The sequence below is a fragment of the Blastocystis hominis genome (genome assembly GCF_000151665.1).
Source record: "Blastocystis hominis, Singapore isolate B (sub-type 7) whole genome shotgun sequence assembly, scaffold_20".
Lineage (NCBI taxonomy): Eukaryota > Bigyra > Opalinata > Blastocystidae > Blastocystis > Blastocystis hominis.
The window spans coordinates 279,363-306,774 of NW_013171828.1; the positions used below are offsets into that span (position 1 = coordinate 279,363).

The 27,412-nt window shown below is 50.0% G+C and overlaps 13 protein-coding genes; 3 read left to right on the top strand and 10 right to left on the bottom strand.

Moving 5' to 3' along the window:
• Positions 1-1,935: 1,935 nt before the first annotated feature.
• Positions 1,936-2,978, bottom strand: GSBLH_T00002451001 (uncharacterized protein; the record flags this gene model as incomplete). Its single annotated transcript, XM_013041460.1, has 5 exons — positions 1,936-2,034; positions 2,063-2,224; positions 2,253-2,708; positions 2,747-2,882; positions 2,914-2,978. The coding sequence occupies 5 exons, from the start codon at positions 2,976-2,978 to the stop codon at positions 1,936-1,938; spliced, it is 918 nt and encodes a 305-aa protein (XP_012896914.1).
• A 1,745-nt stretch (positions 2,979-4,723) lies between these two features.
• Positions 4,724-6,394, top strand: GSBLH_T00002453001 (uncharacterized protein; the record flags this gene model as incomplete). XM_013041461.1 has 2 exons in its annotated part: positions 4,724-4,799; positions 4,833-6,394. The coding sequence occupies 2 exons, from the start codon at positions 4,724-4,726 to the stop codon at positions 6,362-6,364; spliced, it is 1,608 nt and encodes a 535-aa protein (XP_012896915.1). The 3' UTR covers positions 6,365-6,394.
• A 134-nt stretch (positions 6,395-6,528) lies between these two features.
• GSBLH_T00002454001 (uncharacterized protein) lies at positions 6,529-8,358 on the top strand (the record flags this gene model as incomplete). Its single annotated transcript, XM_013041462.1, has 1 exon — positions 6,529-8,358. One exon carries the CDS (start codon positions 6,529-6,531, stop codon positions 8,356-8,358), a length of 1,830 nt encoding a protein of 609 aa, XP_012896916.1.
• A 318-nt stretch (positions 8,359-8,676) lies between these two features.
• GSBLH_T00002455001 (uncharacterized protein) lies at positions 8,677-10,503 on the bottom strand. XM_013041463.1 has 8 exons: positions 10,347-10,503; positions 10,213-10,315; positions 10,154-10,180; positions 10,028-10,121; positions 9,667-9,998; positions 9,219-9,638; positions 8,815-9,172; positions 8,677-8,784 (listed from the first exon to the last, which is right to left on the bottom strand). Exons 1-8 carry the CDS (start codon positions 10,473-10,475, stop codon positions 8,688-8,690), a joined length of 1,560 nt encoding a protein of 519 aa, XP_012896917.1. The 5' UTR covers positions 10,476-10,503; the 3' UTR covers positions 8,677-8,687.
• Positions 10,504-11,026: 523 nt separating this feature from the next.
• GSBLH_T00002456001 (uncharacterized protein) lies at positions 11,027-11,816 on the bottom strand (the record flags this gene model as incomplete). XM_013041464.1 has 4 exons in its annotated part: positions 11,635-11,816; positions 11,547-11,601; positions 11,442-11,515; positions 11,027-11,410 (listed from the first exon to the last, which is right to left on the bottom strand). The coding sequence occupies exons 1-4, from the start codon at positions 11,758-11,760 to the stop codon at positions 11,027-11,029; spliced, it is 639 nt and encodes a 212-aa protein (XP_012896918.1). The 5' UTR covers positions 11,761-11,816.
• A 461-nt stretch (positions 11,817-12,277) lies between these two features.
• On the bottom strand, positions 12,278-13,335 carry GSBLH_T00007095001 (uncharacterized protein; the record flags this gene model as incomplete). The annotated part of the gene is given in 5 exon segments (XM_013041465.1): positions 12,278-12,349; positions 12,354-12,623; positions 12,655-12,997; positions 13,031-13,125; positions 13,156-13,335. Coding segments are annotated over 5 exon segments (960 nt in total).
• A 688-nt stretch (positions 13,336-14,023) lies between these two features.
• Positions 14,024-14,702, bottom strand: GSBLH_T00006519001 (uncharacterized protein; the record flags this gene model as incomplete). The annotated part of the gene is made up of 2 exons (XM_013041466.1): positions 14,024-14,074; positions 14,106-14,702. 2 exons carry the CDS (start codon positions 14,700-14,702, stop codon positions 14,024-14,026), a joined length of 648 nt encoding a protein of 215 aa, XP_012896920.1.
• Positions 14,703-15,644: 942 nt separating this feature from the next.
• On the bottom strand, positions 15,645-16,089 carry GSBLH_T00002457001 (Histone H3; the record flags this gene model as incomplete). XM_013041467.1 has 1 exon in its annotated part: positions 15,645-16,089. The coding sequence occupies one exon, from the start codon at positions 16,087-16,089 to the stop codon at positions 15,682-15,684; it is 408 nt and encodes a 135-aa protein (XP_012896921.1). The 3' UTR covers positions 15,645-15,681.
• Positions 16,090-16,299: 210 nt separating this feature from the next.
• On the top strand, positions 16,300-16,611 carry GSBLH_T00002458001 (Histone H4; the record flags this gene model as incomplete). The annotated part of the gene is made up of 1 exon (XM_013041468.1): positions 16,300-16,611. One exon carries the CDS (start codon positions 16,300-16,302, stop codon positions 16,609-16,611), a length of 312 nt encoding a protein of 103 aa, XP_012896922.1.
• A 23-nt stretch (positions 16,612-16,634) lies between these two features.
• GSBLH_T00002459001 (uncharacterized protein) lies at positions 16,635-17,166 on the bottom strand (the record flags this gene model as incomplete). XM_013041469.1 has 4 exons in its annotated part: positions 17,071-17,166; positions 16,931-17,038; positions 16,767-16,899; positions 16,635-16,734 (listed from the first exon to the last, which is right to left on the bottom strand). The coding sequence occupies exons 1-4, from the start codon at positions 17,144-17,146 to the stop codon at positions 16,635-16,637; spliced, it is 417 nt and encodes a 138-aa protein (XP_012896923.1). The 5' UTR covers positions 17,147-17,166.
• A 19-nt stretch (positions 17,167-17,185) lies between these two features.
• GSBLH_T00002460001 (uncharacterized protein) lies at positions 17,186-17,970 on the bottom strand (the record flags this gene model as incomplete). XM_013041470.1 has 2 exons in its annotated part: positions 17,186-17,453; positions 17,482-17,970. The coding sequence occupies 2 exons, from the start codon at positions 17,968-17,970 to the stop codon at positions 17,262-17,264; spliced, it is 681 nt and encodes a 226-aa protein (XP_012896924.1). The 3' UTR covers positions 17,186-17,261.
• Positions 17,971-22,519: 4,549 nt separating this feature from the next.
• On the bottom strand, positions 22,520-22,973 carry GSBLH_T00002461001 (uncharacterized protein; the record flags this gene model as incomplete). Its single annotated transcript, XM_013041471.1, has 2 exons — positions 22,520-22,723; positions 22,755-22,973. 2 exons carry the CDS (start codon positions 22,971-22,973, stop codon positions 22,520-22,522), a joined length of 423 nt encoding a protein of 140 aa, XP_012896925.1.
• A 555-nt stretch (positions 22,974-23,528) lies between these two features.
• Positions 23,529-27,200, bottom strand: GSBLH_T00002462001 (ABC transporter type 1; the record flags this gene model as incomplete). XM_013041472.1 has 2 exons in its annotated part: positions 23,529-26,968; positions 27,003-27,200. The coding sequence occupies 2 exons, from the start codon at positions 27,198-27,200 to the stop codon at positions 23,591-23,593; spliced, it is 3,576 nt and encodes a 1,191-aa protein (XP_012896926.1). The 3' UTR covers positions 23,529-23,590.
• Between the last annotated feature and the right edge of the window lie 212 nt (positions 27,201-27,412).

The following is a 27,412-nucleotide window of genomic DNA, read 5'->3' on the forward strand; positions in this document are numbered from 1 at the left end:
CACTTGATCGGATGGGACATTGTGCAACACGAAGTCAGTATACAACGACACAGACGATATGGAACATTGATCGAATGACAGAGGATTGTCCAGCTTCACTTCCTTCTTCGTAGTATTACCGAACACTTCCATCATACTCAACTGGTTCATCGGTAGAATTGAGGAAGGCACTTGATCAAACACATCTTCGATCGTCAACTGGAGTTCGAATTCGCCGTTCAATCGCATGATATTACCATCCATATCGCGGAACAGGAACATCAATCGGTCGAATCGGGTTATCATCGGAATGCAGATGTCTTCCACGGTGCGGAGGTAATTAACCTCGGGATCGTCAATGATCATTGTGGTGAGCAGGTTGTTGTTCTGGTTGGCAATCTTCAGATCGGAGGAACGCACGAGAGACGAGTACACTTGGATCACTTGTCGATTTCGTGTGATATCAATCACGTTCGATCCATAGAACGAAGCAGATAGAATGACCATTCGCCCTTCCAAACCGAGGATTTCTCGAATATCCGGAGCATTGGTGAAATCGATGGTATGTGGATACTGGATATAAATACATCCATAACTCGAAGCCTTCGTAGATATCGAGAACGTAGTATCGGTCATGGTGTTGAGGATGGCAATGATTTGACCGATCGTGTAGTATCCAGGAGGAATCGTTAGCTCCTCGTCATTGGAGTTCGTGACCACATTCGTAGAATCCACATTGTTGAACATGACTTGATTGGGTCTGAAGAGGACAGTCATGGAAGTGATGTAGGGATTCCGATACTTAAAAGGTTTGATCCATTCGAACGTGCCGTTACTAGATGAGCCTTGGATGAGCAAAGAGTAGTGCATGGCTTACTCTCTTTACCATAGAGAGCAGGGCAAACAGAAGGAATCTATGAATACCCGAGTAGTTAGTAATTGGCGTGGTTATGCGCGAAAATTGGATCCCTACAGACGTGCGGCATCAGGGGGTGGCTCGGATGCCATGGAGACGAGGGGTGGAGGGGCGGATTAGCATGGCCGACCAAGTTGACAGGCAAAAATGGCCATTTTGGCGCGAAAAAGGTGGCCATAATTTTCTCGCAATACACTCCAATTCCCAACTACTACATCAGTATACTTGTTAAATCATAATGACTTTCTCTAATGTTCATTTACCAAGCGATTGTAAGTTATTAAGCGTAACACTCATAGTTATTAAATTCCATCACTATTTTTATTTCACATGTTCATACATATCATCACCTAGTACTAGATATCAGAGAAAATGATTGTAATAGACTACAGTAACGCATTCTACCTAAAAGCCAAACTATACGATATGCATCTCGCATATACATTCCTAGCATTAGCATTATTAACAATTCAAATGATCCATTATTCCTCGTGTATAAATCAAAAATGAAAACAAGTCACATCAAATTCTATTCTTCAAAATATCAAAACCATTATATTAGGATAGCGAATATCATTCCACCACAAAACTTTACCAATTATCAGCATACCTTCTCCAATCGAAACTATACGATTTCCCTATCTATCAACCCATTTCCCTAAACCAACCAACCTACACACAAAAATCAACCCTCCTATGTAAGTTTCAAAAGTAAAACCACCATGTGACCTTCAACCTTCAAATTCCACCATCAATCCTTCTCCATCGCAACAATTTTCCTATTTAATCATCTACACTTTGTAAGTCGTTTGTTCATTGCGTATCTGACAAAAGCACTTCTCTGCACCTCTGCCTTTTCACAATCCATTACTCTACGAGGCAGTACCTAACCATTGCAATTTCAGCAACAATCTCTCAAAGTACCTCGATCGCCCAAAAACCCACTCACTTACCCCAATTCCACCCACCTTCTCTCACAGCATTGCTCAAACAAACAACGTCCACCCACTTCTCACTTTCTCCACCCACATTTTTACACTTCACGCTGACCCGAATTCCTTCATCCAATCCTCGAATTTCTGCAGATCCTGCGCTCCCACAGAGCTCGACACTTTCCCCAGCGCCTCCAAAAAGTCCGCCTCCATTTCATCTCTCCCCCTCCCCTACCTGCGTCACAGGACTCTGCTTCAGCCCCTCCGCCTCCTCCCTCAGCTGCTTCTGCAACTCCTCCCCCGCCGTCCCATTGTCCCTCAGTCGCTGCACCACTCTCCGCACGCACATCATCGCCGCATCGCGGCAAATCGACGTCACGTCCGCGCCGCTGTACCCCTACATCCCACATTCCCCGCGGTTCTACCTCCGTCTTCCGCGCCAACACCTCCAGATCCACGTCCTCCGAGAGCAAAATCCCGCGGGAATTGATCTCAAACAGCTGGCGCCGCTGCGCCGCGTCGGGCAGCGGGATGTAGATTCGTTTTTCGAAGCGTCTGCGCAGCGCGTCGTCGAGATTCCACGGGAAGTTCGTGGCCGCCAGAACGGTCACAGTCCCGCGGGAGGGCGTCTGGGAGGGCGCCAGTCCGTCCATCTGGACGAGGAGCTCGGATTTGACGCGGAGAGAGGCGTCGGAGTCGGTGGCCATGCTTCGTTTGCCGCCCAAAGCGTCGACTTCGTCGATGAAAACGGTGCTGGGCGCATAAAATCGCGCCATTTCGAAGAGAAGCCGGACCAATTTCTCGGAATCGCCGCGCCATTTGCTGGCGAACGTCGACGCCGACACGCTGAAGAACGTCGTGCGGCACTCCGTCGCGATGGCCTACCGCTCAGCTCGCCTCGCCTCGCCTTGCGGCCTACCTTGGCGAGGAGGGTTTTGCCCGTTCCGGGGGGGCCGAAAAGGAGAATTCCCTTCCACGGACGGCGAATTCCTTGGAACACTTCCGGCATCACCTGCGGAAGCACCACCGCTTCCTCCAGAATCGACCGCGCCTCTCTGTGGGGTAGATGGGGAGAAACGGAGAAACGTGAGTCCAGCGATTGTGTCCCAGGGCACGTGCGGACTGTGTTCCACGACCTCTGATTCCACCATGCGCACTAGATCCAGGTCCACGGGACCGCGGTACTGCGCCGCGAACCTGTGCGTTCAAATGGGGAAACGGAGAAACTTGGATTCTTTGGAAACGTCGGAGGGGGATTCGGAATCGGAGAGATGCGTGGCATCGAGGCTCGATGACTCGCTGAACGTCGAGGACGGCTGAACAGGTGTGGTTTTGCGCGCTGGAGGAACGACCGACAGACGGTGGCCGCGCTCGTCCACGGTGAAACGAGGACGCGGAGGAACCGATTGAGCGGCTTCCAATCAATGCACATTTGTGTACAGATTACTTGGATTTTTGGTCACACGCTTACTGGGAGGTGTTTGGATAGTAGACGAAGGCAGTTTGGAAGGTCTACCAGCAAAACTGGAAAAAACAAGCAACTTGCGATTTTCATTTGGTTTCTTATCACTGTTCCACTCGCTCCTATAGGCATCGCGAAGCGAACTCAACTCTTTTATCAACAGTTTCACCTCGTTCAATTCTTGGGATGCAGAATCATAAATCTACCCATCATTCAAATTTCAAATCCTTTCTTACACGTTTAATCGAGGGAACGCGCAATTGACTTCCGCGCTTCTCTATCTGGGACTTGAACTCTTCGTATTCCGTTTCCGCAGAATAATAATCGCCATCTAGTGCATGTTCCCGCGCGCTCGATAACAACTCCGAAAGCTTGCCTAGATCGTTTTGCATCACGGATCGCAACAGGATTCGGAAATTCTTATTTGTTATTGAGAATCACTCGAGCATCCATTTTCCCGTTTTCATTGGGTGCTTTTCAGAACTGACAGAAATGGTTCAGAGTTCTGTCGATAGAAAGTCTTCTTATCGATCGATGACGCTACGTCTTTTGGACGTGTTGCTCTTTGAGGTTGTTGTACTGGCTCTGATTTGTGGTGTTATTGTATTGATTTTTCACGTCTACGACATATCCTTTTTTGCAATCTGAGAGTATTCAATTGTTTCCTTCACATGGTTACTTTTCATCGGTTCTGACTCTCATCAAATACGTGGCACAGTTGTTCGTTGCTATTCGATTTTCTGTGTTCGTTGTACGCGCCACTTTCTTCATCACTACGCTTTACGTGCATCAAGGTGGCTCAATGGTGGTTTTCTCATTTCCAGACCTGATCATTGCCTTTATATTTTTGCTCGTTGGTGTGTTCTATGTGTTCATTAAGGAAGACGTTATTCAGTCGCTGTAGCTCTTTTTGTTGTGAATGAATGGAATAGGATTCAACGTCTGGACTACTATGTCGACCCAGTGGTGCTGGTGATTGTACAGAAAGGATTCAAAACTGTGAAGCGTGAATTTTCTGTTTTTTTGGTCTATTTTACTTACCTGCTGATCGCAGTTCTTGTATGTACCCTCGTCGAGTTGGCAGGACGTGCTCTTTGGAGAAACCTCGTGGACGACCTTCAGTTGCACGCATTTAACAAGAAGCAGTTGATAGATGGACTAAAGCAGTTTGGTATTGGGATCGGTGTTGCCAATGAGAAGGAAAAGCAAGATTAGTTTTTCGGTTGTTTGTTTCAAACCCACAGGATGGACCTTTCCGATGATGGAATAAGTTTCGCAGCATCCGATTTTGGATTAATGATTGAATGAGAGATCGGCCATTCAAATGAGAGAAGCATGATAATAGTGCGCACCAGTTAAGTTCCGCGGATTTCGTGCATTCCTAGCGCCTATTGAAGATTCGAATCACACTTACCAGAAAACATTAATAAATAGATGGCTGCTTTAACGGAGTATACCTGGATTCCTTGGTGCTGTGCAGTTGTTGCATTCTTCTGTGCCTTCGGAATTGGTAGGCTCTGACTTCCCTACGTTTGATGTGTAGGAGCTAACGATGTCGCTAATGCATTCGCTACTTCGGTTGGTTCGGGTGCACTCTCTCTAAAGGCGGCTATTATTATTGCTGCAGTGATGGAGTTTAGTGGAGCTTTTCTCCTTGGAGGAAATGTGGCTACCACCATCATGAGGGGTATTACAAATCCTGATTTGTTCGTTGACACTCCTGAAGTGTTGATGTTGGGAATGTTTGTAGTTGTTTTGTGTGTTGCTGCCTGGTTGATTTTGGCTACCGTGTATGGTCTGCCCGTGTCTACAACACACTCCTGCATTGGAGGACTTGTCGGAATGGCGGTGGTTGCGAAGGGATGGAAGGCCGTGTACTGGGGCAAGGTGGGACAGGTTGCGCTCTCCTGGATCATCACCCCGGTCATCTCCAGTCTTCTCTCCTCTTTTGTTTTTTGGCTGGTTCGCAAGTACGTCCTCCGCTCGAAGGAGCCGCTTCGTCGCGGGTTCCAAGTGTACCCGTCGATCATCGGTCTCACGATCGGTATCAACCTCTTCCTCGTTCTCTACACGAGCGAGTCTCTGGACATCCCTCTGGCCTGGTACTACATCCTGCTCATCTGCGTGGCGGTGGCGGTGGTGATCGGTCTCTTCGTGAACTTCGCGATCCTCCCTCGCCAGAAGCGCGCCATCGAGCGCGAGCAGAACCGCAAGGAGCTCGAGCTGCACGAGAAGGACATCGTTGTGGACGTGGACGTGGTGAAGAAGACCGTGGAGGTGCCGGTGACCATCGAGACGGTCCCCGAAGTCCCCAACGAGTCGCACGCCGCGGCGGAGTCGACGCCGGTCACCGCGCCGAGCGCGACCACGCCGGAGCCTGCAAAAGAAGCGGCGAGCGAGGCTGCGAGCGACGTGGAGAAGGAGCCTGTGAAGGAGGGAGCGAAGGAGCACGGGAAGGAAAGCAAGTTCGAGCACCTGATGGAGAAGCAGAACATCCACGCGGAGCTGGAGGACGAGAAGTCGAAGGTGTACCAGCTGCACAAGAACGCGGAGGTCTTCGACGAGCGCACGGAGAAGCTCTTCACCTACCTGCAGATCATCACGGCCATCTTCAACTCCTTCGCGCACGGCGCGAACGACGTGGCGAACGCGATCGGCCCCTTCGCGGCGTGCATCTCCATCTACGAGACCGGCGTCGCCTCGCCCAAAGCCACGCCCGAGACTTGGTGCCTCGTCCTCGGAGGAGCCGGCATCGTCGTCGGACTGGCCTGTCTGGGATACAAGGTCATGGCCGCCATTGGAGTCAATATGGTGAAGGTCACGCCGTCCAGAGGATTCTCCATCGAGATCGCCTCATCGCTGGTGGTGCTGTTTGGGTCTGCGCTGGGACTGCCGCTGTCGACCACGCATTGTAAGGTGGGATCCACGGTCGGAGTGGGACTCGTGGAAGGAAAGAGCGGAGTTAATTGGTCGCTGTTGTATGGAGTGTTCGCGGGATGGATCTTCACACTGTTTATTTGTGCAGTGTCCACGGGGCTGATTTACGCGTTTGCATTGTTCTCTCCAAAGCTGTAGTTTTATGATAAAAAATAAATAGTAACGATTTTTGTGTTTGAGACTATTAAACTGGTGCGGCCAATCAGAGCGCGCGAAGGTCTGATGAATCTAAAAAGTCGTGCTTAGCAATCGCAAGTCGATTCTTTGTTCATCGTAACCTTGTTCTTAACTGATTGAATTAAATGGCTTTTGGTAACTACGTTGCTGTATCTGTTGGCTGGCTTTCTCTGATCCCGCCTATTCTTGCTATGGTACTCGCGCTCATTACGAAAGAGGTGGTTTCATCTCTTTTACTCGGTTGTATTTCCGCCTGCATCATCTATTCTGTTGCTGTCCTTATGGGTAAAGCTCCGGGCCTGGAAAAGGCAAATCCAGTAGATGTCCTATTTATCACCATGGGTACCAAAATTGGAGAAAACATTTATATCTGTTTATTCCTACTCTTTATGGGTGGGCTGATCACTCTGCTGACCGTATCTGGCGGATCGAAGGCGTATGGTCGATTGGCTCACAAGTATATCCATGGAAAGCGCCCCGCACTGATTTCGACGGTGGTCCTGGGCGTTCTCATGTTTCTAGATGACTATTTTAATGCGATCACTACAGGTACTGTCATGCGCACGGTGGCGGAAGTCAACAACGTTTCGAAACCGAAACTTGCCTATCTGGTCCACACGATCGCCACCAACATGTGTATCACCATCCCTCTCACCTCGTGGGCTGCTGCCATTGTGGCTCAGATCAATGACTCGGGTGTGGAGAACGGCCTCGTGGTGTTTCTCAACACAGTGCCCTACAATATCTACAGTATCCTTTCGTTTTTGATGATCCTCATCACGATCATTTTCGATTTTGACTATGGCAAAATGAAATTCTATGAAGACAACGCGAAGTTGGGGCTCAGTGCCACCGACGGATCCATTGACAAATCCTCCATCGTTCAAACCAACGAACAAACCGACAAGGGCTCCGTCTGGGACCTGCTGGCGCCCATTCTCGCGCTGGTTCTCCTCTCTCTCTACTTCATGTTCTATCTTGGCGGCTTTTTCAACGGCGGAATCTCCGTCACCGACGCGCTGCACGAAACCTCCGCTCCCAACGCGCTGCTCTACGCGTGCTTCTTCGCCCTCCTGCTCACGCTGCTTCTCTACGTGCCTCGCAAGCTGATGAGCTTCTTGGACTGGATCGAGAACCTGAAGGAGGGAATGAAGACCATGATTCCGACCCTGATGATCCTCGTGTTGGCTTGGACCATCAGCGGAACCAGCGGCGACCTCCTTCAAACCGGCGACTACGTCGGCCAGCTCATCCAGAACTCCCCGATTCCGCAGATGATGATCCCCGCGGTAGTGTTTATCGTGGGCATGGCGCTGTCGTTCAGCATGGGCACGGCGTGGGGCACGTTCGGCGTGCTGATTCCGATCGTCGTGAAGATTTGCAGCGGAGACAACGCAAAATATTTAGAGCCTGCGATCTCCGCGTGTCTCTGCGGCAGTGTCTTCGGAGACAACACGTCGCCGATTTCCGATACCACCGTCTTGGTTTCCTCGTCCACGCAATGCTCGTTCTTGGTACACGTGTCCACACAACTGCCCTACGCGATTACCGTCGCGGGAATCAGCATCATCGGGTATTTAATCGCGGGGTTCACGTGCAATCCGTGGATCTCGCTGGGCGCTTCGGTTGTGTTGCTGCTGCTGGTGCTGGGAGGCGTGTGGTACTGGCAGAAGAAGCACGTGGTGAGCAGCGCGGCGTTCGAAGTGGAGATGCAGGACTTGGACAAAGAGAAGAAGAAGGGCGAGGAAGGAAAAGGAGAAGGCGAGGAAGGCGTCGAGCAGCAGCAGCAGCAGCAGACGATCGCGATGGTGGACGACGAAGAGCTGAAGAAGCTGGAAGAGAACGAGCGGGATGTGGAGAATAGCGAGTTGGATATTGAAGTGGGGTCGAGTGTGACGCATCGCGTGTCGCCACAGCCCGTGCCTCCGCTGCCGATTCCGGTGGCGAATGAATAAGCGAACGATGTGTGGAGAAAAAGGATTAGCTGAAAAGGCTTCTTAAGAAGAGTGAAATCGTTTTCAGTTGGTGAGGTGTTTGTTGGAACGAAAGAAAGAAGTGTTTCAAGTAAAAAGCGATGTGTTTCAAGTAGTAATGAGAGTGTTTAGTGAGTACATGAGATTCTATAAAGAAAGATGGATTAATTAATCAGCGTTAGATGTGTTTTTGCTTATTCCTAATGAATCCAATAGATCCATCACACACACACACACACATTTCTCTTTGTTTGCTTCGCCATTTCTCTTTTCCCTCTCCTTTCTCCCAACAAACACTCCCTATTCTACAATCATCTACCCACACCGTCCAAATCTCCCTTCTCGAACTGGAACAGCGTGCAGTACCCGTCCGACGACGCCGTCATCGCGAACCTCCCGTCCGCGCTCCTACTCCTCACCTCTCCGCCTCTCCCTCACCACGCGAAGTCGCAGATCTGCGCGTAGTGGATGTTCCCCACGTAGAACCGCGGGGCCGCCTCGTCCGTCCGGTACAGGAACACTTCCTCCGTCGTCGTCACCGCCAGCACGTGCGCGTACCTACCTCGCAACCCTCCGGTGAGCCCACTCGCAGCCCAGCACCTCCGCCACGCTCCCCGCACTCGACGCCCCGCGGGAATCGCGCGCGTACCGCAGAGGCGAGAAGCGACACACCACCGTGGGGAACGAGAAAACGGGCAGACAGGAAAGGGGCCTATTTCTGGAATGCCAAAAATACCCACTTCTCGAAAACACCGTTCAGGTAAAGATACGTGCAGTTCCGCGGGACGCCGCCTTCCTTGTCCAGAGTGACCCCTAATTGGGACAGGCTCCACAATATGTACCACAAGGAATCGCGGTTAAAAGACCGTCGAAACTGCTGTGCGGACGCCGGTAAAACGAAGGAACCGTGTCCCCGAGAAACATAAAATAACCGCGGGCACCGCTCTTCCCAACAGTCCCTTCCTCCCCCGGATTCTCCCCCGCGTTTCCACTGTTTCCCTGGTTTCCACTATGGTTCTCCAATTGGTTTCCACTGTTTCCCTGATTCCCCATTTGGTTTCCACCTTGGTTCTCCAATTGGTTACCACAGTTTCCCCGGTTTCCACAGTTTCCCCGATTCCCCGATTGGTTTCCCCGTTGTGGCGGGGGCGTTACAATGGGTGCGTCGGGGGTGGAAATAACCGCGGCCAGCGCGTCTTCCTCGGCCGCGTCGGTTTCTCCCTCTGCGAAAAGGCGTTTCTTGAGCACGGCGCGGCAGCCCACTACATGCAACCCCGCTCCCTGGCTCACGAGGCTTGTTATGCACCACGCTGCGGCTGATGCGGAACTCGCTGCGCAGCGCGGCGGCGGCCAGCGCGGTCCAATCCTCGGTCTGCAGACTCGGATTCACGCGGCCGCGCGCGTAGCTGTACACGCGCGCCGTGCGGTCGTTCGCCACGCTCACGATCGAAACGTCGTCGCGCGACCAGTCGATGCCCTGGATGTAGCCCGAGTGGTCGTGCAGACGCACGTATTGCGTGCCGTCGATGCCCCAGATGATGATGTTCGAGTCCGTCCCGCTGCTGACCAGGAATTGGCTTGTGGGGCTCCAGCTGATGTCGTAGATGTCCATCGCGTGGCCGCTGGGGTGAAGGGAGGGAAGGGAGCCTACCGGATGATCTTCTTCTCGAAACAGTTCTCTTTGGTGATCTCGCACCAGTTGTGACAGACGGAGGGACGAAGCTTCCAGATGATGATGCAGCCGTCTACAAATGAGACAAGGGGGAGGAGAATCCACCATCTCCCGCGGAGGCGAGCAGCTTTCCTAGAAGAATGACACGTTTGCAAAGCACCTACGATCGGGTGAAAATCGAACGACATTGACGGATTGTGTGTGGCCCCTGAGCGAATAGCAAAATTCAACGACGGGTTCTTCCCCAGAGGTGTTCAACTTCCAGATCTAGCAATTAGCTAATGGCAACGAGTCCCACCTTCACTTCGTGGTCTCCTCCTCCGGTTGCAAATACAGTCTCATTCAAAAAGTCAACCGACAGCACCGGATCATTATGGGTCGCTTCGGGTCTCCGGTGCCACGCAATCTCAACTGTCTTCACCTTCATCTGCCCCAAACTTTGTAATCACGAGCGATCGAAGACAATTCTGTTTTCAAGTCTCTCATCACTCTCGTTGCGCACACTCCTGCATTCCTGCACTCCTACACTCCCATTCCCCTCCCACTGCATCCTTTTGTCCAACAAACACCCCATGCACATCCACCTTTACATTTCTCCTCCTGCCCGGTCTCCGCATCGGCAATCGCGCCCACCAGCCGGCTACAGCACGGAATGGTATCGGGCGGGTTACAAATCAAGTAATACTGCCCCTCCTTGCTCCTCAACTGCCCCGAGCATTTCCTGCTACAACTCACGCGATCCCCGCGATCCCACCTCCCATTGCAGTTCCCCGTGCAGTCACACGACAGTACCGGCAGGATGGTGCACGTGAACCCCGCGGGGAGCCGCTGCCGGTCGCGAATCAGCGTGAGCGAGAAGTAAACGGGCTGCACGACGCCGCCCATCACGCAGTGCCGAATAATGCACTGCGACGGCGCCGCCAGCTGGCTGTGCAGCATGTAGCTGTAGCTCCTACCGCTGATTCCACGGTTCTACGATTACCCGAAGGCGCAGGGCAGGTCTTCCGGGTGCGTGAAGCGGAAGAGCGTCATCGTTTTGAGGTCGTCCAGCGTGCAGCGCGTCAGTCTACCCAACAGTGGAAACGTGGAAACCGACGTGCAGAACTGGGAGTTGGCGTCGATGAATTGGCCGTCGGTGCTGAGGATGGCCATGGGCACCGGAGACTGCAGGAAGAGCACGTGGTAGTTGATCTTCTGCTGCGCGACGATCTCTTTGACTTGGCCCAGACGCTTGTTCGCTTTGGCTTCGGCGGTCTGGACCTGCTCGCGCAGCGTGGAGATCTGATGTTGCAGATGGCGGAGGAACTTGATGGACTCCATCAGGATGTTGATCTTGCTCTTGTTGATCACGGAGCCAGTCGACTGCGGTGGTGAGACAGGGCATGGAGAGTACCGAGATGATCGAGTACAGCTCTTCGATCTTCGCGTTGAGACGCTCCACACGGCGCTTTTCGGACGTGTTGTGAACTAAAAGTCAAGAAAAACCAGGGAAATGAACGCTTCTTACGAGAGCCAGGTTTCACCCCAGATTCAAGGGGATAATTATTTGGACTCTACGTTGTGATGAAACCTAAAAAACGAGATACGTTGGCTGCTATGAAACTACTATTATTAGGATTTTGCACAAGCGGGGGAAACTGCGTGGAAATGGGTAGGGAGAGCGAGGGCTTGCTTTGCAGTTGAGCATAGTCCACAGAGCTCTCCACTGGCATGGTATCTAGATTCGAAAAAGATACACGCGGCTGGAGATATTGATCAGCACTAGGGTTTCTAGAAATAAGCGGGGGAATGGAAAGTCCAACGCTTGAAAATTCATGTTATTTCCTTCCAAGGCATCAGTGGGAGATAATAGAACGGGAGACGCTTCGTCTACAAATTCGATGCAACTGGGCATTATTATACCTGGAAGAAACACTTCTGTATCATGAGAAGCACTCGTGCCCCATTCTGTTCCTGTTATCACACTTTCTTCTTCTTTTGAAGCTCCACTGACTCCAAAAGAGGAGTAATCGTCATGCGGATCGAACATCATGTCTCCAAAAGAGTTGGTCATGTCTGTTGATCCAAACAACAGATGATTCAACGTATCGGGGTCACTCTGCTCTGCTCCAACCGTACTCCAACCAAAACTCGCTAACATTAAAAAATGTTGAAGAAACCTAAAGACATTATTCTTCTTCTTCCGCGATTATTGCTAACAAACATACTTTAATTTGACATGTTTTTTCCTCACCGGCGCAGCAACTTCTCCACGTATGACATCAGCTCTGCGACCTGTCCTTCCTTGGCACCCAATTCCTTCTACACCTCCCATCCCCTCCATCTCTCCCACCTTCAGCGACTGAATCTGCTCCGCCTGGAACTGCAGCTGCTTCGCCACATTCGTTCCCGACGGTCCTTCCTCCTCCCTCTCCATCATCGCCGATTCGATCTTCGCTGTCTGCAACTGGCTTCGCAGCGAGGCCAGCTGCTCTTCATACTGTTTCTGCATCGCGTCCATCCGCTCCTGCAGACTCGCACTGAACGATTCGAACTGCGCCTGCGCCTGTTTCGCCTGGTCCCCCAGCACGTCATTCTGCCGCTCAATTTCCCCGCCAATTTTCCACTTTGTGCATCAAATTGTGTACCGCCAGAGTCAAGCCCTGCTTCTCCTGCTCCAGCCGCGCGATTTCCTCCTCTCGCTGCCTCACCGCTTCCTGCTGCGCACTCAGCTCCTTTCGCGCCTCTTCCAGCGTCTTCCCCGCGGTTTCCGCCTGGATCTGCGACGCTCCCGCGGTTCGCGCGGCCTCCTCGATCTGCCCGCGCAGCCGCGTCTGCTGCTGCTTCTCGTCCTCGATGAGTCTTCGATAGAGTTCGATTCGCTGCGCGTATTCGCTTTCGAGCGTCTTCTGCGTCTGTTCGCGTTGATTCAATTCGTCTTTGGCGCTCTGCAGCGCACACTGCGCGCCTCTAGAGAGCATCGACGTGAGTTCTGAGGGCTACGATAACGTCTCGCGGAGCTGCGCCAGCTCTGCGTTTCTGTGCTCGATTTCGAGTTTGGCGTCGCGCGTCTGCTGCTGCGCGGCGTGGAGCGCGAGCTGCGATTTCAAGAAATGAAAGAGAGCTACGTTGACGGAGTCCAGCTGCCGTTTGCTGAGAATGAGCTGGTCCTGGAGGGACTTGAGCTCGATCTGGCTGTTGGAAACCACTTCGTTCATCGCGGTTTTCCACTGGGCTTCCTTGTTGGTGATCGCTTCCTCGACGATCTTGGGAATCGTCTGGTCGTATTCGTTCAGCACCTGGAACATTCGCTCGTTCTCCGCTTCCAGCTGCACGCGAAGCTTCCGCAACTCCGTCTAGTGGTGACGTTCTCAGCGCGCACTACGACTTGGCTCTCTGTTTTCTTCAGAGAATCGGTGAGTAACGCGATCACTTTCTCGCTCTCCGCTTTGGCCGCCAATTCCACGCGTTTGCGCTCGATTATCAAGTCGGACTCGGTGTATTTCGGCTTCTCGCTGGTGAGGCGCGTGATGAGCGACGGCGGGATGGGGACGGAGGAGTAGTAGAGAAGGGAGTGCGAGGGCGTCGGGGAATCGGAGGTCCGGAGGTCGAAGAGGGCGCTCTGGCGGCGATTGGCGGCGTGGAGTTGGCGGATTTGTTGGAGGGGCTGCGAAGAAGAGGAGGGAGAAAGGGAGGGAGAAAGGGAGGGAGAGGGAGAAAGGAAGGAGTCGTTGGATGGATTGGATGGATTGGGAGGGAGCGAGGACACGGTTTGCTCCACGATGGTTTGCAACTCGGAGGAGAGAGTTGGGTCAATGGGAGCAGTGGATTCAATAGGGACAGTGGAATCAATGGGGACATTCGATTCAATAGGGACATTCGATTCAATGGGGACATTAGATTCAATGGGGACATTGGATTCAATTGGCTCAGCTGATTCACAATGAATGATTGGTTCGATGGTGTGAGTTTCTCCCAATTGCTTGTGGGATTTATTCATTTGATTTGACTCTTCCACTTCATTTGATTCAATGTGATGTTCTTCTTCTTCCATTGAAGCATTCACTTCTTCAAGAACCTTCGAATCATTTACATCATTCGAATCGTTTGAATCATTTCCATCCAATTGAACATCTTCCTGTGGAACATCAGCAGATTTCGTGTCGATCTCCACTTCCATGAGCTCGTTCGACTCAATAGGGATTTCTAATTCTTCCTGCTTGATTTCATTCTGATCGATGGGCTCAATAGGTTCATTCGGCTCAATGATGACTTTCGATTCGATTGGTTCATTGGAGTCCACACGATTGTTCGACTCCTCAACAGTATTCAGCTCATTGGAAAAATCTTCTTCCGTCAAATCATTTGATTTTACAACAATATTGGATTTCTCATTCACATTGGATTCGACGGACTTGATAGATTCAATAGGTTTATTCGATTGGTCTGGTTCAACGGAATCAACAACATTATCATTTGATTCAGCGAGCTCATTCATTTGATTCACAATATCTGACTCTTTTGGTTCACTCGATTCTTTGAGTTCCTTTGTGTCAACAAGATCGCTTGATTCCGGATTCATTTCTTCCTTCGATTCATTCAACTCCTTCCGAGTCTCCAATTCTTTTTCACTCTTTGCTTCGTGTTGTTCATTTGTTTCATTCCGTTGATTCATTTCCACAGAAATCTCATCCACTGCTTCCCTATTCAATGACTCACATCCCTTCATTTCCCCTTCATTTTCATTTTCATTGAATTCCTTTCCTTCTTCCTTCGATTCATCCGTTTGTTTTGATTCTTCCACCATTTCCTTCGAATTCTCTTCGAACTCTTCTGCCTTATTCACACTTTCCTTTTCAATCTTCTCAGCTTCTTCTTCTTCTTCCATCCTTTCCTCCTCTTTCTCTGCCCTCTCCAAAATAGCCGCATTTTCCGGAATTCCAAACAGATCTTCATTCTTTGATATCTCATTGATTTTACTTTCCTGTTGATTCTTTTCGGATTTCTTTTCGACCTCCTCCTTAGTTTCATACTCTTTTTCACTCTTTATTATGATTGGAGGTATTACAGTTCCCTCCCCAGACTCAGCAGCTTTACTCTCTTCTTTCTTTGCAATTTCCCCATTTGAATCATTCAGTGCAACTCGCTTATCACTAAATATCTCTATCTCAGGCTCAGATTGTGTCGCAAAATGACTATTCTGCAAAAACCGAGAAAAACGACTTTCATAACGGCTTTTCCTCTTTACTGAAGAAGGTGTAGTAAAATCAAAACACAAAACTCCATCTGTATTCGCATTCTCATCTACCATCGATAATTCAACTAAAATTCAAACTCCTTGGCACCTCTGTATGAGAGGAATTCACTGGAGTGGAATCTACTTGTATAGCGGAAGAGGTTGATTCCATTCGGCTGTTTTCGTTTTCATTTATACTACAGGTCTCTACAATCTCATCTCGAATCCGTTCACGCACTATGATCGCCTTCAGAAACTCCCTCCTTAATGAGCGGCACTGTTGCCTCTAGATTCATATCTTATTATCGACCACTGCAGTGAAAATAAAAAATCGAGATCGAATCAATTCAACAAAAATGAGTATATCAAAACAAACAGCAATGAAGGAAAACCATAGTACATTTTATAAAACACTTCTTTACTTTTCGTTGCGAATGCGGCGAGCCAGCTGCATATCTCTCGGCATAATCGTCACACGCTTGGCGTGGATGGCGCACAGGTTGGTATCTTCGAACAGAGAAACCAGGTAAGCCTCAGCAGCCTCCTGAAGAGCCATCACAGCAGATCCCTGGAAACGGAGATCGTTCTTGAAGTCCTGGGCAACTTCGCGCACCAATCTCTGGAAGGGCAATTTGCGAATCAGAAGCTCGGTGCTCTTCTGATACTTGCGGATCTCACGCAGAGCCACAGTTCCGGGGCGATAACGATGGGGCTTCTTCACAGCTCCAGCAGCGGGCGAACTTTTACGAGCAGCCTTGGTAGCCAGTTGCTTACGAGGAACCTTTCCTCCAGTGCTTTTACGAGCAGTTTGCTTAGTACGAGCCATTGCAAATAGAAACAATTATGAAGGTCAAACAACTCATACAGAAATGACAAAATCGACGATTTCGAGTAATCTTCAAATGATTGGGTGAAAGTTGACTATGTCGACTTCTATCCAATCATCTCTCGGATTTGGTTTTGGACGATTTTTGCTACTTTGAGTACTTGTTCCAATCTCCTCATTAAATCTTTATAAACACATCGAGCAAATAAAATGTCTGGACGTGGAAAAGGAGGAAAAGGACTTGGAAAGGGAGGAGCCAAGAGACATCGCAAGGTGATGCGTGATAATATTCTGGGTATTACCAAGCCCGCTATTCGTCGTCTGGCTCGCAGAGGAGGAGTCAAGCGTATCTCGGGTCTGATCTATGATGAAACCCGTTCTGTGCTGAAGACCTTCCTTGACGGAGTGGTTCGTGACGCTGTGACGTACACGGAGCACGCCAAGAGAAAGACTGTCACTGCCATGGACGTTGTGTACGCGCTGAAGAGACAGGGAAGAACCCTGTACGGTTTCGGCTATTAAATTTAAACTGCTGTATCATATATTTAAGCATGTTTGTTGAAAACAGGACACAAAGGAAGAGGAACTTCGATTGTCTTTCCCGCGAACTTCTCACTCACCTTCACCATGCAGGCAAGTCTGGAACTACATATCAAAATGCCGAAGAGAAGCATTACGTGGGCTTCGCCCCAAACACGACATTGCTCAGGAGATCTTGCTCCTGCTCCTTGGCGGGAGGAATCGCAGCGAAAAGGTCCTCAGGAAGGATAATGTGGCAACTTCCGCAGCTACCACCTCCACCGCAGACCGCTATCGAATAATTCACGAATTTAGGACGCACCAGTGATATCTACGGCTTCATTCTGACAGACCTCGAGGAGCGTAGTTCCCTTGTCGGCTTCCACTTCAATTGTGTCTTCATCGGCTACGGAGTGGAGGGCGAACTCGACTAGTGCAAAAACGCAAAATGGTTTAACAAACCTCCAAAGCAGCGCGAAAAGAGAGCACCGTGGCTTCTCTTGAGAAGAGAGGACGTAGCACGCACAAGGAAAGACATGGGAGAAAAACCAAAAAAACTGTATGAAACAAACAGAGAGGAGACGATAACCAAAGAAAGACAATTCTATTTTATTATTATTTCCGACAGATCGTCTCCACACGTGACATCCCCTTCATGTCCTTTCCTCTCTCCTTGGCTCACCCTCTTTCTCCAACAGTCCAATCCCGTTCACAAACAGAATCGTCTGGTAGTCGCGCTCGTTGGCGCGCAGAAAGCTCAGCTCTCCCACAAAGAGCACAAAATCATCCAGCGTCACGCGCACCTTCTTCGCTCTCCACTCCTCCACATCGTGGCAGTTCCAGATCTATCTCACAGCCCTCCTTCTCCCCTACTCGCATGAAAGCGATCATCACCGGCGTATCAAACAGAACAAACAGCGAGCTCCTCTTATTCCTCAACGACGCCGAGCCCTCACGCACCGCGCTGCTATCCAGGTACAACGACCTCCACGGTTTCCACGATTTCTCCGGACTGTCGGTTCTGTTCACGACGAGGCCTTCGATTTTGTGCCGGTACGGCCGGCCGTCGTCGTCCAGCGGCAGCGGATCGGAGAAGAGGCGACAGTAGGAAGACGGGATGACGCGGCCGAGGGGATCGACGAACTGGATGCGATCGAGCGCCACGAAGCGCGACGCTCTCCACGTGGAGAGGATCTCGATGCGGAGAATCGACCCGAAGGGCGAGCGATCGGCGAGAAAGCTGCTCAGCGAGGTGAACGTGTTGGTCGCGTTCATCATGGGAGGAGCGGGCTGCTGCCCGGGGAACTGGAAGCGGAGGTACGGCCAGGAGAAGGGCGGCTCGGGCTGGTAAAAGGGAACCATCTGCCCGAAGTCGAACTGCGCGACGCCTGGAGCGGGCCGGAGCAACACGGGCTAGCTGTGAGGGGAGGGGGAAACGGGGAACCAGTCGGAACGAGTTCTGCCGGAGGGCGATGAGGAGGTAGCGAACGCCGCAGCGACGGTCTTTGAAGTTGCCGTTGTAGTTGTAGAAGCGCAGGCCCTTGACACGCGTCTGATGGCGCAGATGGATCTGATGGATGAGGCAGAGAGAGGAACGGATACGACGAGGTGCGGGCAGTAGTAGCCCGGGATGAGAGGGAAGCGGAACATGGACGACGGCTCGAGCGTGATGAAGGGAGGCTGGAAGAGCGTGTCGAGGTCGGATTCGGAGAGAATGGCCCAGGACTTCCCGTTGGTTATGAGCATGCAGGAGCGAGCGCGGCTGACGGGGACCACATCGTCGTTCTCGCCGATGACTTCGATGCCGCTGAGCCCGAAGAAGTTGTCGTCGCCCCAAGTTTGGAGGATGAACAAGTCGATCTCTTCGAGGAAGAGACAGGGATTGGCTTTGCTGAGGATCGGATAGCTCGACGGGCTTCGGGCGTTGAGGAAGAAGCTCCAGGACGAATCGCCGAGGCCTGAGGGGCCAAAGACAGACTGGAAGGAATCGTCGAACCCTGAGTGATGAAAAAAGAGGGATAACAACGTACTGGAATCGGAGTAGGAGTCGGAGTCGGAGGAAGGCTCCATAGGAAAGTCAAACGGGAGGTTGAAGGGAGAGTTCGCAGGAGGAATGGGTGAGGGATTGGAAGGCGAATGAAAGGAAGAAGGAGATGGAGGTTTGCAAGGTGTAATGAGAGGAGGATCACGTGGTGGAAAGGGAGGAACCTTCAGCGGCGAAATAAAAGGAGAACCAGATGGTGAAGTGCAGGGAGAATCCGTCGGCGAAATGGGAGGCGACTCGAGGAGAGGAACGGGATTGGGCTCAGGACGCGAAACGCAGGGAGGATTAATCAGGGAAATAAAGGGAAGATTAACCGGGGAAGTACCAGAAGGATTCACCGGAGAAATAGCAGGCGAAGTCACCGGTGAAATAACAGGCGAAGTCACCGGAGAAATAAGAGGAGTATCGACCGGTGAAAGAATAAGAGGAGAATCAGAAGAAGGAGCATCGACCGGTGCAATGGGAGACAACTCAGAAGGAGAATCGGAAGAAGAATCGAGCTGAGTATCAACGAGAGAAGGCAGATCCGATGAGTTGTCAACAGGGGAATCATGAGATGCATTGGCGGGAGAATCCATAGGTAAATCGACAGACAAGTCCTGTGAGGGCTCAGTTACCCCATCACATGGTGAATTACAGAGTGCAATGGAGGGAGGAGCATGAGAAGAATCATGGTCATGAGAAGACTCCGAGAAAGAAGGTGAATCAGTTGGAGCACTGGCTTGCAAGTTGGATGCTAAAGCAGGCTGAGAAAGGGAAGTGGAATCAGTCAAGGAGTGAAGAGGCGGGTGGAGCGGGAGACGAGGAGACAGAGAAGACGAAGTAGCAGGCGAATCAACAAAAGAATCAACAGGTGAATCAGAAGATGAAACATCAGAGGAATCGGATGATGAGCCAGCAAACAACTCAATAAACGAATCAACCAAAGAAGAAACAGACAAATCAGTGGGCGAGTGAAGCAGCGAAGACAACGAAGAAGAAGTGGGGTGAGAACAACTTCGAGGCTTCCGGTTTTGGATCGAAAACGAGGGCTGCACGGAGAAAGAAGGGCAAAGCGGGGGACTGAAAACATTTCTCTCATTCGCAGCACTCATCGAACTCATCGAACTCATTCCATTGAAAACGTTCAGCACGTTCAGCACATTCATCGCATTCAAAACACGTAGAACAATGCGAGTCACTGCAGGAAGCAATTCGAACAAGCGATTCAAAACACAGAGCGAACACGGATAGCGAAGCAGACAGGCCCGTTCAGCATCTCCCAGGCCGTTCGGAGCCGTTTTCAAGCCTCTCCGGGCCGACGACATCTCTTCGGATATGTTGGGAACCTCGCGAGTTTCGCTTGAGAAATTCGAGGAACCGGGCAGAGAGGCGAGCGAGATGGGAGAGACTGGGCGGAAGGGTTGATTGGAGAAAGACAAGGAAGAGAAGAAAAGGTTGAAGAAGAAAAAGAACAAGAAAGGAGCGAACGAGAGACGTGACGACAAATTCTGAGGACTGCAGGGACACAACGCAGATTCAGAGGCAGACAAACAAACAATTGCACAGGAGGGAACGCTCTCGGAGTGTCTGGGAAGCGGAAAGAAGAAGAAAATGCGACGCTTTGGAACGACTTCCCGCTCACTCGAGATGAAAATAGCAAATCCTAGAAACGACATAAATAAGAAATGATAAGTCTAGATGTGAGATACCTAAGACACACACTCTTTCCCGATGGTAATCTTGACAATGCGGTAAACTTGTGACAGGTAACGTGGTCACTGATCGAAAAACAAATGTATGTAGTGCGTAGTTAGTTTCCTGTTTCGAAAATATAAATTAAACCTACAAAGGGTGCGTGAGGATAAGTTGCCAGATCCTCCATTTTCAGCGGCTCGTTACACCTGCCAAGCATGGTACTACCTCCACAAAATGCATTGTCGTAATTGAAGCAATAATATCTGACATATAGTCCGTTTAATGAATCTTCCCGTTGCATCTCTCTCCTATCTCCCAACTGCCTTTCAGATTCTGCAGAACCACATGGGAGTAGCGATTGACTTGTATTCAGAAGATGTATCGTCATGGATTGTTCATTTATATCCATATTCCCTTCTCTATCTAATGAACGACAAAACTCAACACGGTACTTGTCAAATGAACTTGGCGAGTAAATTTGTTTACTGTCCATTTGACTCCCATTCCAAAAAATATACGCCTCTAGAGACTAAGAGGAAAACAAAGTCTTATATACCTGCCGGCATGAATAGAATCAAAAAAATAGTGAGCAGTTAAACAACAACCATATTCATCAATCAAAATACTAAATATATAAAAATGTATAAACTTTCCCAAGCAAAAAGAGCCAATACTCGATCTGCATCGCCAATGGAGACATAGAATCTACGACAAAAACACAATATTTCCTTTTGTTAGGCTTCAAACAACTTTTTTATAAAACGATCGTAAGCAAAACCGAGCCCTGACAGTATTTCTCATACTTGAAACTACCGAATAGACATATGATTCCGGCGCTATTTAGCGTTTTTTTAGTTTCTCATGCTTAGAAACGCGATGTACATGATCATGTGATCATCATGAGCCTTCAGACGGGACGAATTTTGGCTCATGACACGATCTGGGCAGGATATTCACATATATTTATTGTTTCATATCACTCCAGTACTCGGTACCCACAGAAAGAAACAATCATATGCATCATAGTGCCTGATAATAGCAAGAAGAATACTGTTCTGCAACGCACAAGCGATTACCGAATGGCATTCTTTTCCTAATCAACAATTCGAAAAGCGATATTTACCATTATGCAAGGAAGATGGAACTCGAATTCGAATTGATAAACCTTTGCTTAGAACTTGGGGACCTCCCTGACTTATTTCTATTATTTCGGATAGTAAAGACTCTGTCATTGCTACTGAAGAGCTGCTAGGAGGGTCATGTGACAAAACACGAAAAGGGAAGTTTTCAGACCTCTCAGTAATTCCCAGGTTACTCTAAGAGCAAGTGGTTTGTAAGCATATATTCCTATATTCGTTCTGCGATAACTTACGCAGGTAAATATAGCCAAGATTTTTGGAATTCGAGAAATACTTTTTTTCTCATTGGTCAGCCTTTCGTAGGTCTCATTTGTCGGAAGAAGAATGGGAACATTAGCTACACAGAATGGAACAAACGATCTCTCTTTTACATTTATCAATATTGATCTTGTTGTTCTATAGGCAAATAGAGATAATAAGACAAAGAATAGAAATTGCAGTGATTATTGAAGTTAAATATTGTTTGCCTATGCGAGGAGGCGGAACTGAATCCTTGTATTCGTGAACCATCCATGAAGAAGCACTCTATTATAATGCTTCTGTTAAAAAGATAATGTTTCTATTGTCTTTTTTGTTAATATTTCTAGACGCTAGGGAATTGGTACCAAGATCATCCTGTTTGTTCGCCGAAAACGCGCAAAATTCGCATTTGAGTTTAAGTGCACATAACACGTGAGGTCAAAATCAGGTGAGCGAAAAATCCACGTGCACGCAGTATAAGAACACAGCAGTAGCACTCAGATTGATCTTTCCTCGCCTCTGAACATCACACAAGAAAAAGTCGGAAAATAATAGGGAGAAAAATAGGAAACGACCTTCGTTAACAAAAAGCCAGTCTCAGTATTTATCGTCAATATTCTATTTTGGGTTTGATTTTGATTATTTTTCGCAAAATGACTCGTGTTACGCTCGAGAAGCGATTGGCTCTCTCTCCAATGCCTCCTTCTCCCTCCATCACTCCCTTCGTTGATCGGCCGAACTCTGCGAAATAGGAAATACTCACTCAGCTCAAACCCAAAACTACGGCGTCACATCGCAGAAGTGTGTGTTATCAACAAACAAGATAATAATCGTGAATATTGAAATCTGGATCCACAAAATCAGGGTCGAGTCCTCGCTGTCTTCGACTCTGTCTCTTCGGCATATTCGAGAAATCGAAGTTTAAAACATCGTCATCGGTTGAGTCATCCATGTCATCACTATATGTGTACTTTCTTCTCTTCTTGGAGGATAATCGGCGACGCTTCAAGGAACCCTTTCTCTAAGAAAACAAGAAAAAGGGATACGTCTGAGCCGTTTTGGCGAACTTGAAGAGCCGAGCGGAGCATGGCTAATCGAGAGAGCAACTGCTGACGCTCAAGTTGTTGGTTTGTGCGTTTATCAAACACCTCGCTGGTTTGTTTTTCGGTAAGTACGGGAATCACAACGCGGTCAATCTCTTCCTGGGACAAGCCATACTTCCTTAGGTTATATTCGCGCTTTTCTTTAATTTCCTCGGTGGTCATATTATCTACGCCTCGTTCCCAATGAAGAAACTCACGTCCATCATTAATTATGATGCCATTCTTTCTGCACACGCCCGTGCGTTTTGCATTTTCCCTTCCGATCACACACACGTCCACGTGCAGTTTTAGAAATTCTACCAAGTCAAAACCCCTCTCACCACAAAAAACCTTTCAGAGACTGCTGTCCGATCATTCGCTGCACCTGGCAAACAATCTGGGACACTGTCTTTCCAGGCAATACCTTCAGAGTCGTTAGTTGCTTCCAGCAACCAATTCCATACTTCATGATCGAACAGCGAAGTACTTCGGCCTCCTGCTTTGTCCATCCTATTCAGTGGAAATATCAAAAGATGGATACCTGGAGCGAATGTGACATTCCACAAGGACTTGCTATCCGATCCAAAGATTTTGGTGATACGATCTACTCATCATTGCCTTGCAGAGAGTGCCACTCTTTGACATTTCACTCGGACTCGAAAGTTCTAAAGAAAGAGAGGCAATCCAAAAAAGGCGGCAAAACGAGTTTCGTTCCTTTTTTTCTCAAACAAACAACCAATCAATTTATCATTAAATCAATCATATTTTTAATAATCAAATGCACTATCAGTATTAGTAGATTATATAGACGATTTCACGTCACCTTGCTCAGTCTGCTCAGTCTGCTCAGTCTGCTCAGTCTGCTCCGACTTCTTCGTATCCTCACCCTTCGCTAAATTATACTCGTCCAACTCCTTCTTCATCTCCTCACATCCCGGAACCAAATCGAACAGGTTGGGATCGTTGGCAGCCAACACCATTCCCTTGAAGATACCGTTCTTGTGAAGCAGATTATAAGGCGTATCGTACTCCGCCACCTTACCAGCGTCCATCACACACACACGATCCGCATCCATAATCGTGTTCAGTCTGTGCGCGATCGTCAGCGTGGTGCAGTTCGAGAACTGCTTACGAATCATCTGCTGCAGGAAAGCATCCGTCTCGTTATCCAACGACGCGGTGGCCTCGTCCATAATCAGAATCTTCGGCTTCTTCAGCAGCGCACGCGCCATGCAGATCAGCTGACGCTCTCCCACCGAGAAGTTAGTGCCTCCCTCCTGCACGTCGTCCTCCAGCTTGCGAGGCATGTTGTCGATTACATCCTTCAACTCCACCTGCTCCAGCACCGACCAGATCTCCTCATCGGTGGACTCGTTGAACGGATCCAGGTTGAAGCGCACCGAGGCCGAGAACAGCACGGGGTCCTGCGGAATGATGCACAGCGCGCGACGGACATCCTCCAGACCCAGCTTGCCCAGGTCGATTCCATCGATCGAGATGGAACCCTCGCACAGATCGGTGATTCGGAACAGAGCGATCATCATCGTCGACTTGCCAGCGCCAGTACGGCCGACCACACCCACCTTCTCGTGCGGCTTGACCGAGAGATTCACTCCCTTCATGACCAGCGGGCCATCGCGGTATCGCAGTTTCGCGTCCTTGATTTCGATGGCTCCCTCCGAAGGCCAGTTCTCCGGAGGATGAACGTCCGTGTGCATGGGAGGCTCCGGCTTGACCGTATCCACGTACTCCTTGATACGCTCCACTCCGTTCATCTGCGACTCCATCTGCGCCAGCATTCGTACCATCTGCTTCATGAAATTCGAAAGGGCCGAACAGGCAGACAGGGCAACGCCCAGCAGACCCGGACTCATCCAGCTCTCGCTGTTCTCGTCCGTGAACTTGATCACTAAAATGGTGATCAAACCGATCGAGGCGCTCATGATGGCGGTAATCACATCGGAACGGAGCGACAGCCAGGACTGCTGACTCCACTGCAGAATCATCATGCAGTTGTTGTTACGGTCCAGCTTCTTCTCGATTCCGGAGATGAAGCGCTTCTGATGTCCGTAGGCACGGATCGACGGAGATCCAGCCAGCACGGCCTGGAAATCGGAGAAAATAGGAGTACGCGTGAGGGACTCGATACGCTGAATATCGATGTTGGATCGGCGGAAATTGTGCTGCCAGATGTAGAACACCGCTCCCACAATGATGATCACAATGGCCATCAGACCGCGCGTCGACACGATGATGCACACCACTTCCACAAGCAGCATGAACATCTGGTGGTAGAACATGGACATCGAACGCGGCATTTCGAAGTCCACCATGGCCATATCACGGTTGAATCGGTTCAGCACACGACCCACGGGCGTCACATCGTGGAACGACACCGGAGCGTCCAAAATCACATTGGCCAGATCATCGTGCAGCAGCTGCGCGGCACGAATACGACCCGGAATGAAAATGCAGATACGGATCACGGTAAGCACGCAGTACGCCAGAATGTATCCAGAATACGTCCAGATATAGCTGTTGGTACGCTCGGTGCATTCCTCCTGGGTCACATTTGGCAGATTGCAGAAGTTGTCGTCCGACCAGTTCGACAGCACGAACTGCGAGATGATGTTGAACACCGAAGCGATCACGAAGAACAGCAGCACCGTGGCCATCAGCCAGTTGCCGAAGGACTTGAAGTAGTACTGGTACACCTTCCACGAGATTCCTCCCGTCACCTTCGTCTCCGTCGTGGTCAGCGATCCGTCCTCGTGGCTCACGTCCGTTTCCGGCTGTTTCACCTTCGACTGGCGCTTCTCCTCGTCCTCCTTCTCCTTCATCGAGCGGCGCGAGGCGGCGAACGACGAAGAGCCGTCCTCCTCGGTCAGCAGACTCATCAAATCGATGTTCTGAGCCTTCAGCTCCTCGTAGGTTCCCTGGTGCAGAATGGTCTGGTTCTCCAGCACGATGATGTAGTCGCACTTGTGCAGATACTGCGTGGCGTTGGTGACCAGAATACGCGTACGACCGGCCATGTACTTGTGAATGCACTTGTTGAACAGGGCCTTGCCCACGTGCGAATCCACAGCCGCAATGGGATCATCCATCACCACGATATCCGAGTCCGAATAGCAGCAACGAGCCAGCGAGATACGGGCCTTCTGACCTCCAGACACGTTGATTCCACGATCTCCAATCTCGCACTCATCGCCTCCCTGCAGCATCTTCAGATCGTCCTTCAGAGAGCACACATCGATGATCTCCTTGTACTTCTTCTCGTCGTACGGCTTGCCGAAGAGAATGTTGTTCTTCACCGTCTCGTTGACCAGCCAGGCCTGCTGCGCGGACAGCGACATGCTTCCGTTCACCATCACCACACCCGCGTTTCGCGTCATCTCACCCACCAGCGTGGACACGAAGGAGGTCTTGCCGCTTCCTACACGACCCACAACGGCCACCAGCGAGCCCTTCTTGATGCGCGTCGTGATGTTCTTCAGGCAGTTCTCGTGGTCGCCCCACGCGAAATAACCGTCGCGGATCAGCACGGCGTCCGTCGCCGCGTCGTAATCCTCCACCACCTTCTCGTTTCCGTTGATGTCCTTGTAGGTGACCTTGCTGCCAGCGGGCAGATTCTTCTCCACAATGGACTCATCGCACTCGTCCAGATTGAGGAAGTTGGTGATACGGTTCACAGACACGGTGAACTCCACCAGGATCATCAGCACCATGGGCAGCATGGCGAACGGCATCTGCATGATCTTGAACAGCGAGAGCGAGGTGAACGCATTCGACGAAGTCAGCGGCTGGCCCATCACGGAGGGGTACAGAGCGAAGCACACCATAGGAACGATGTTGGGAACCAGCGTCAGCAGACAGTCCAAGCCCAAGTTCATCATCCAGGTCATTTGCTTGTGGTAACCGAGCTCCTTGTGACGAATGTCGTGGAGCTTGGCCTTGAACGGCTTCTCCCAGCAGTAGTACTTGATCACACGAATTCCAGTAAGCACTTCGTTCATCAGCTTCACACGAGCATCGGTGGTGTTCATCACATTTCTTCGAACCGGTCGCGACACGCCCACAACACAGAATTGGATGATCAGCATCACAAAATAAATGGCAATGGCAACCCATGTCAGGACGCCCATCATACTTGCAACTAACACAACGCAGATGACCAGCTAGACATAAGAACCCTTCCACAGAGCATCCTACCATAAAGGGAACCATGATGATGACAGTGACCATCATCATGAACATCAGCAACGAGTTGGTATCGTTACTCATGATGTTCACGAGCTGACCGGTAGACGTCGATCCCTTTGCTGTAGAAGTCAAACGCAGAGCCTTTCGGTAAATTGCCTCAGACACCATTGACTTCATACCAACTCCAATCTTCACAATCATCATCATCACTGCCGAATTGATCAGGGCAGTAAAGATAGGAACTACTAACAGAATTGCAGTATACACCCAAAGAATGCCCTCATCTACAAATCAAATCAAGCACAAAAAACACACTCTCAGCACCATTCTCAATTTCAGCTACAAAATATTTCAAAACCAAAGTAGGGACAAAGGACAGGAAAATGGCCACTATATTCAAGATCATTGCCACACTCCAA

Excerpts from the sequence above, each read along its gene's own strand:
- GSBLH_T00002455001 (XM_013041463.1), bottom strand. The coding sequence starts at position 10,475 with ATGAAGGTGAAGACAGTTGAGATTGCGTGGCACCGGAGACCCGAAGCG. Across the intron at positions 10,181-10,212 it reads CGTTCGATTTTCACCCGATC|GAAAGCTGCTCGCCTCCGCG; the intron begins GTAGGTGCTTTG and ends TCATTCTTCTAG. Across the intron at positions 10,122-10,153 it reads GCTCGCCTCCGCGGGAGATG|ACGGCTGCATCATCATCTGG; the intron begins GTGGATTCTCCT and ends TCTCATTTGTAG.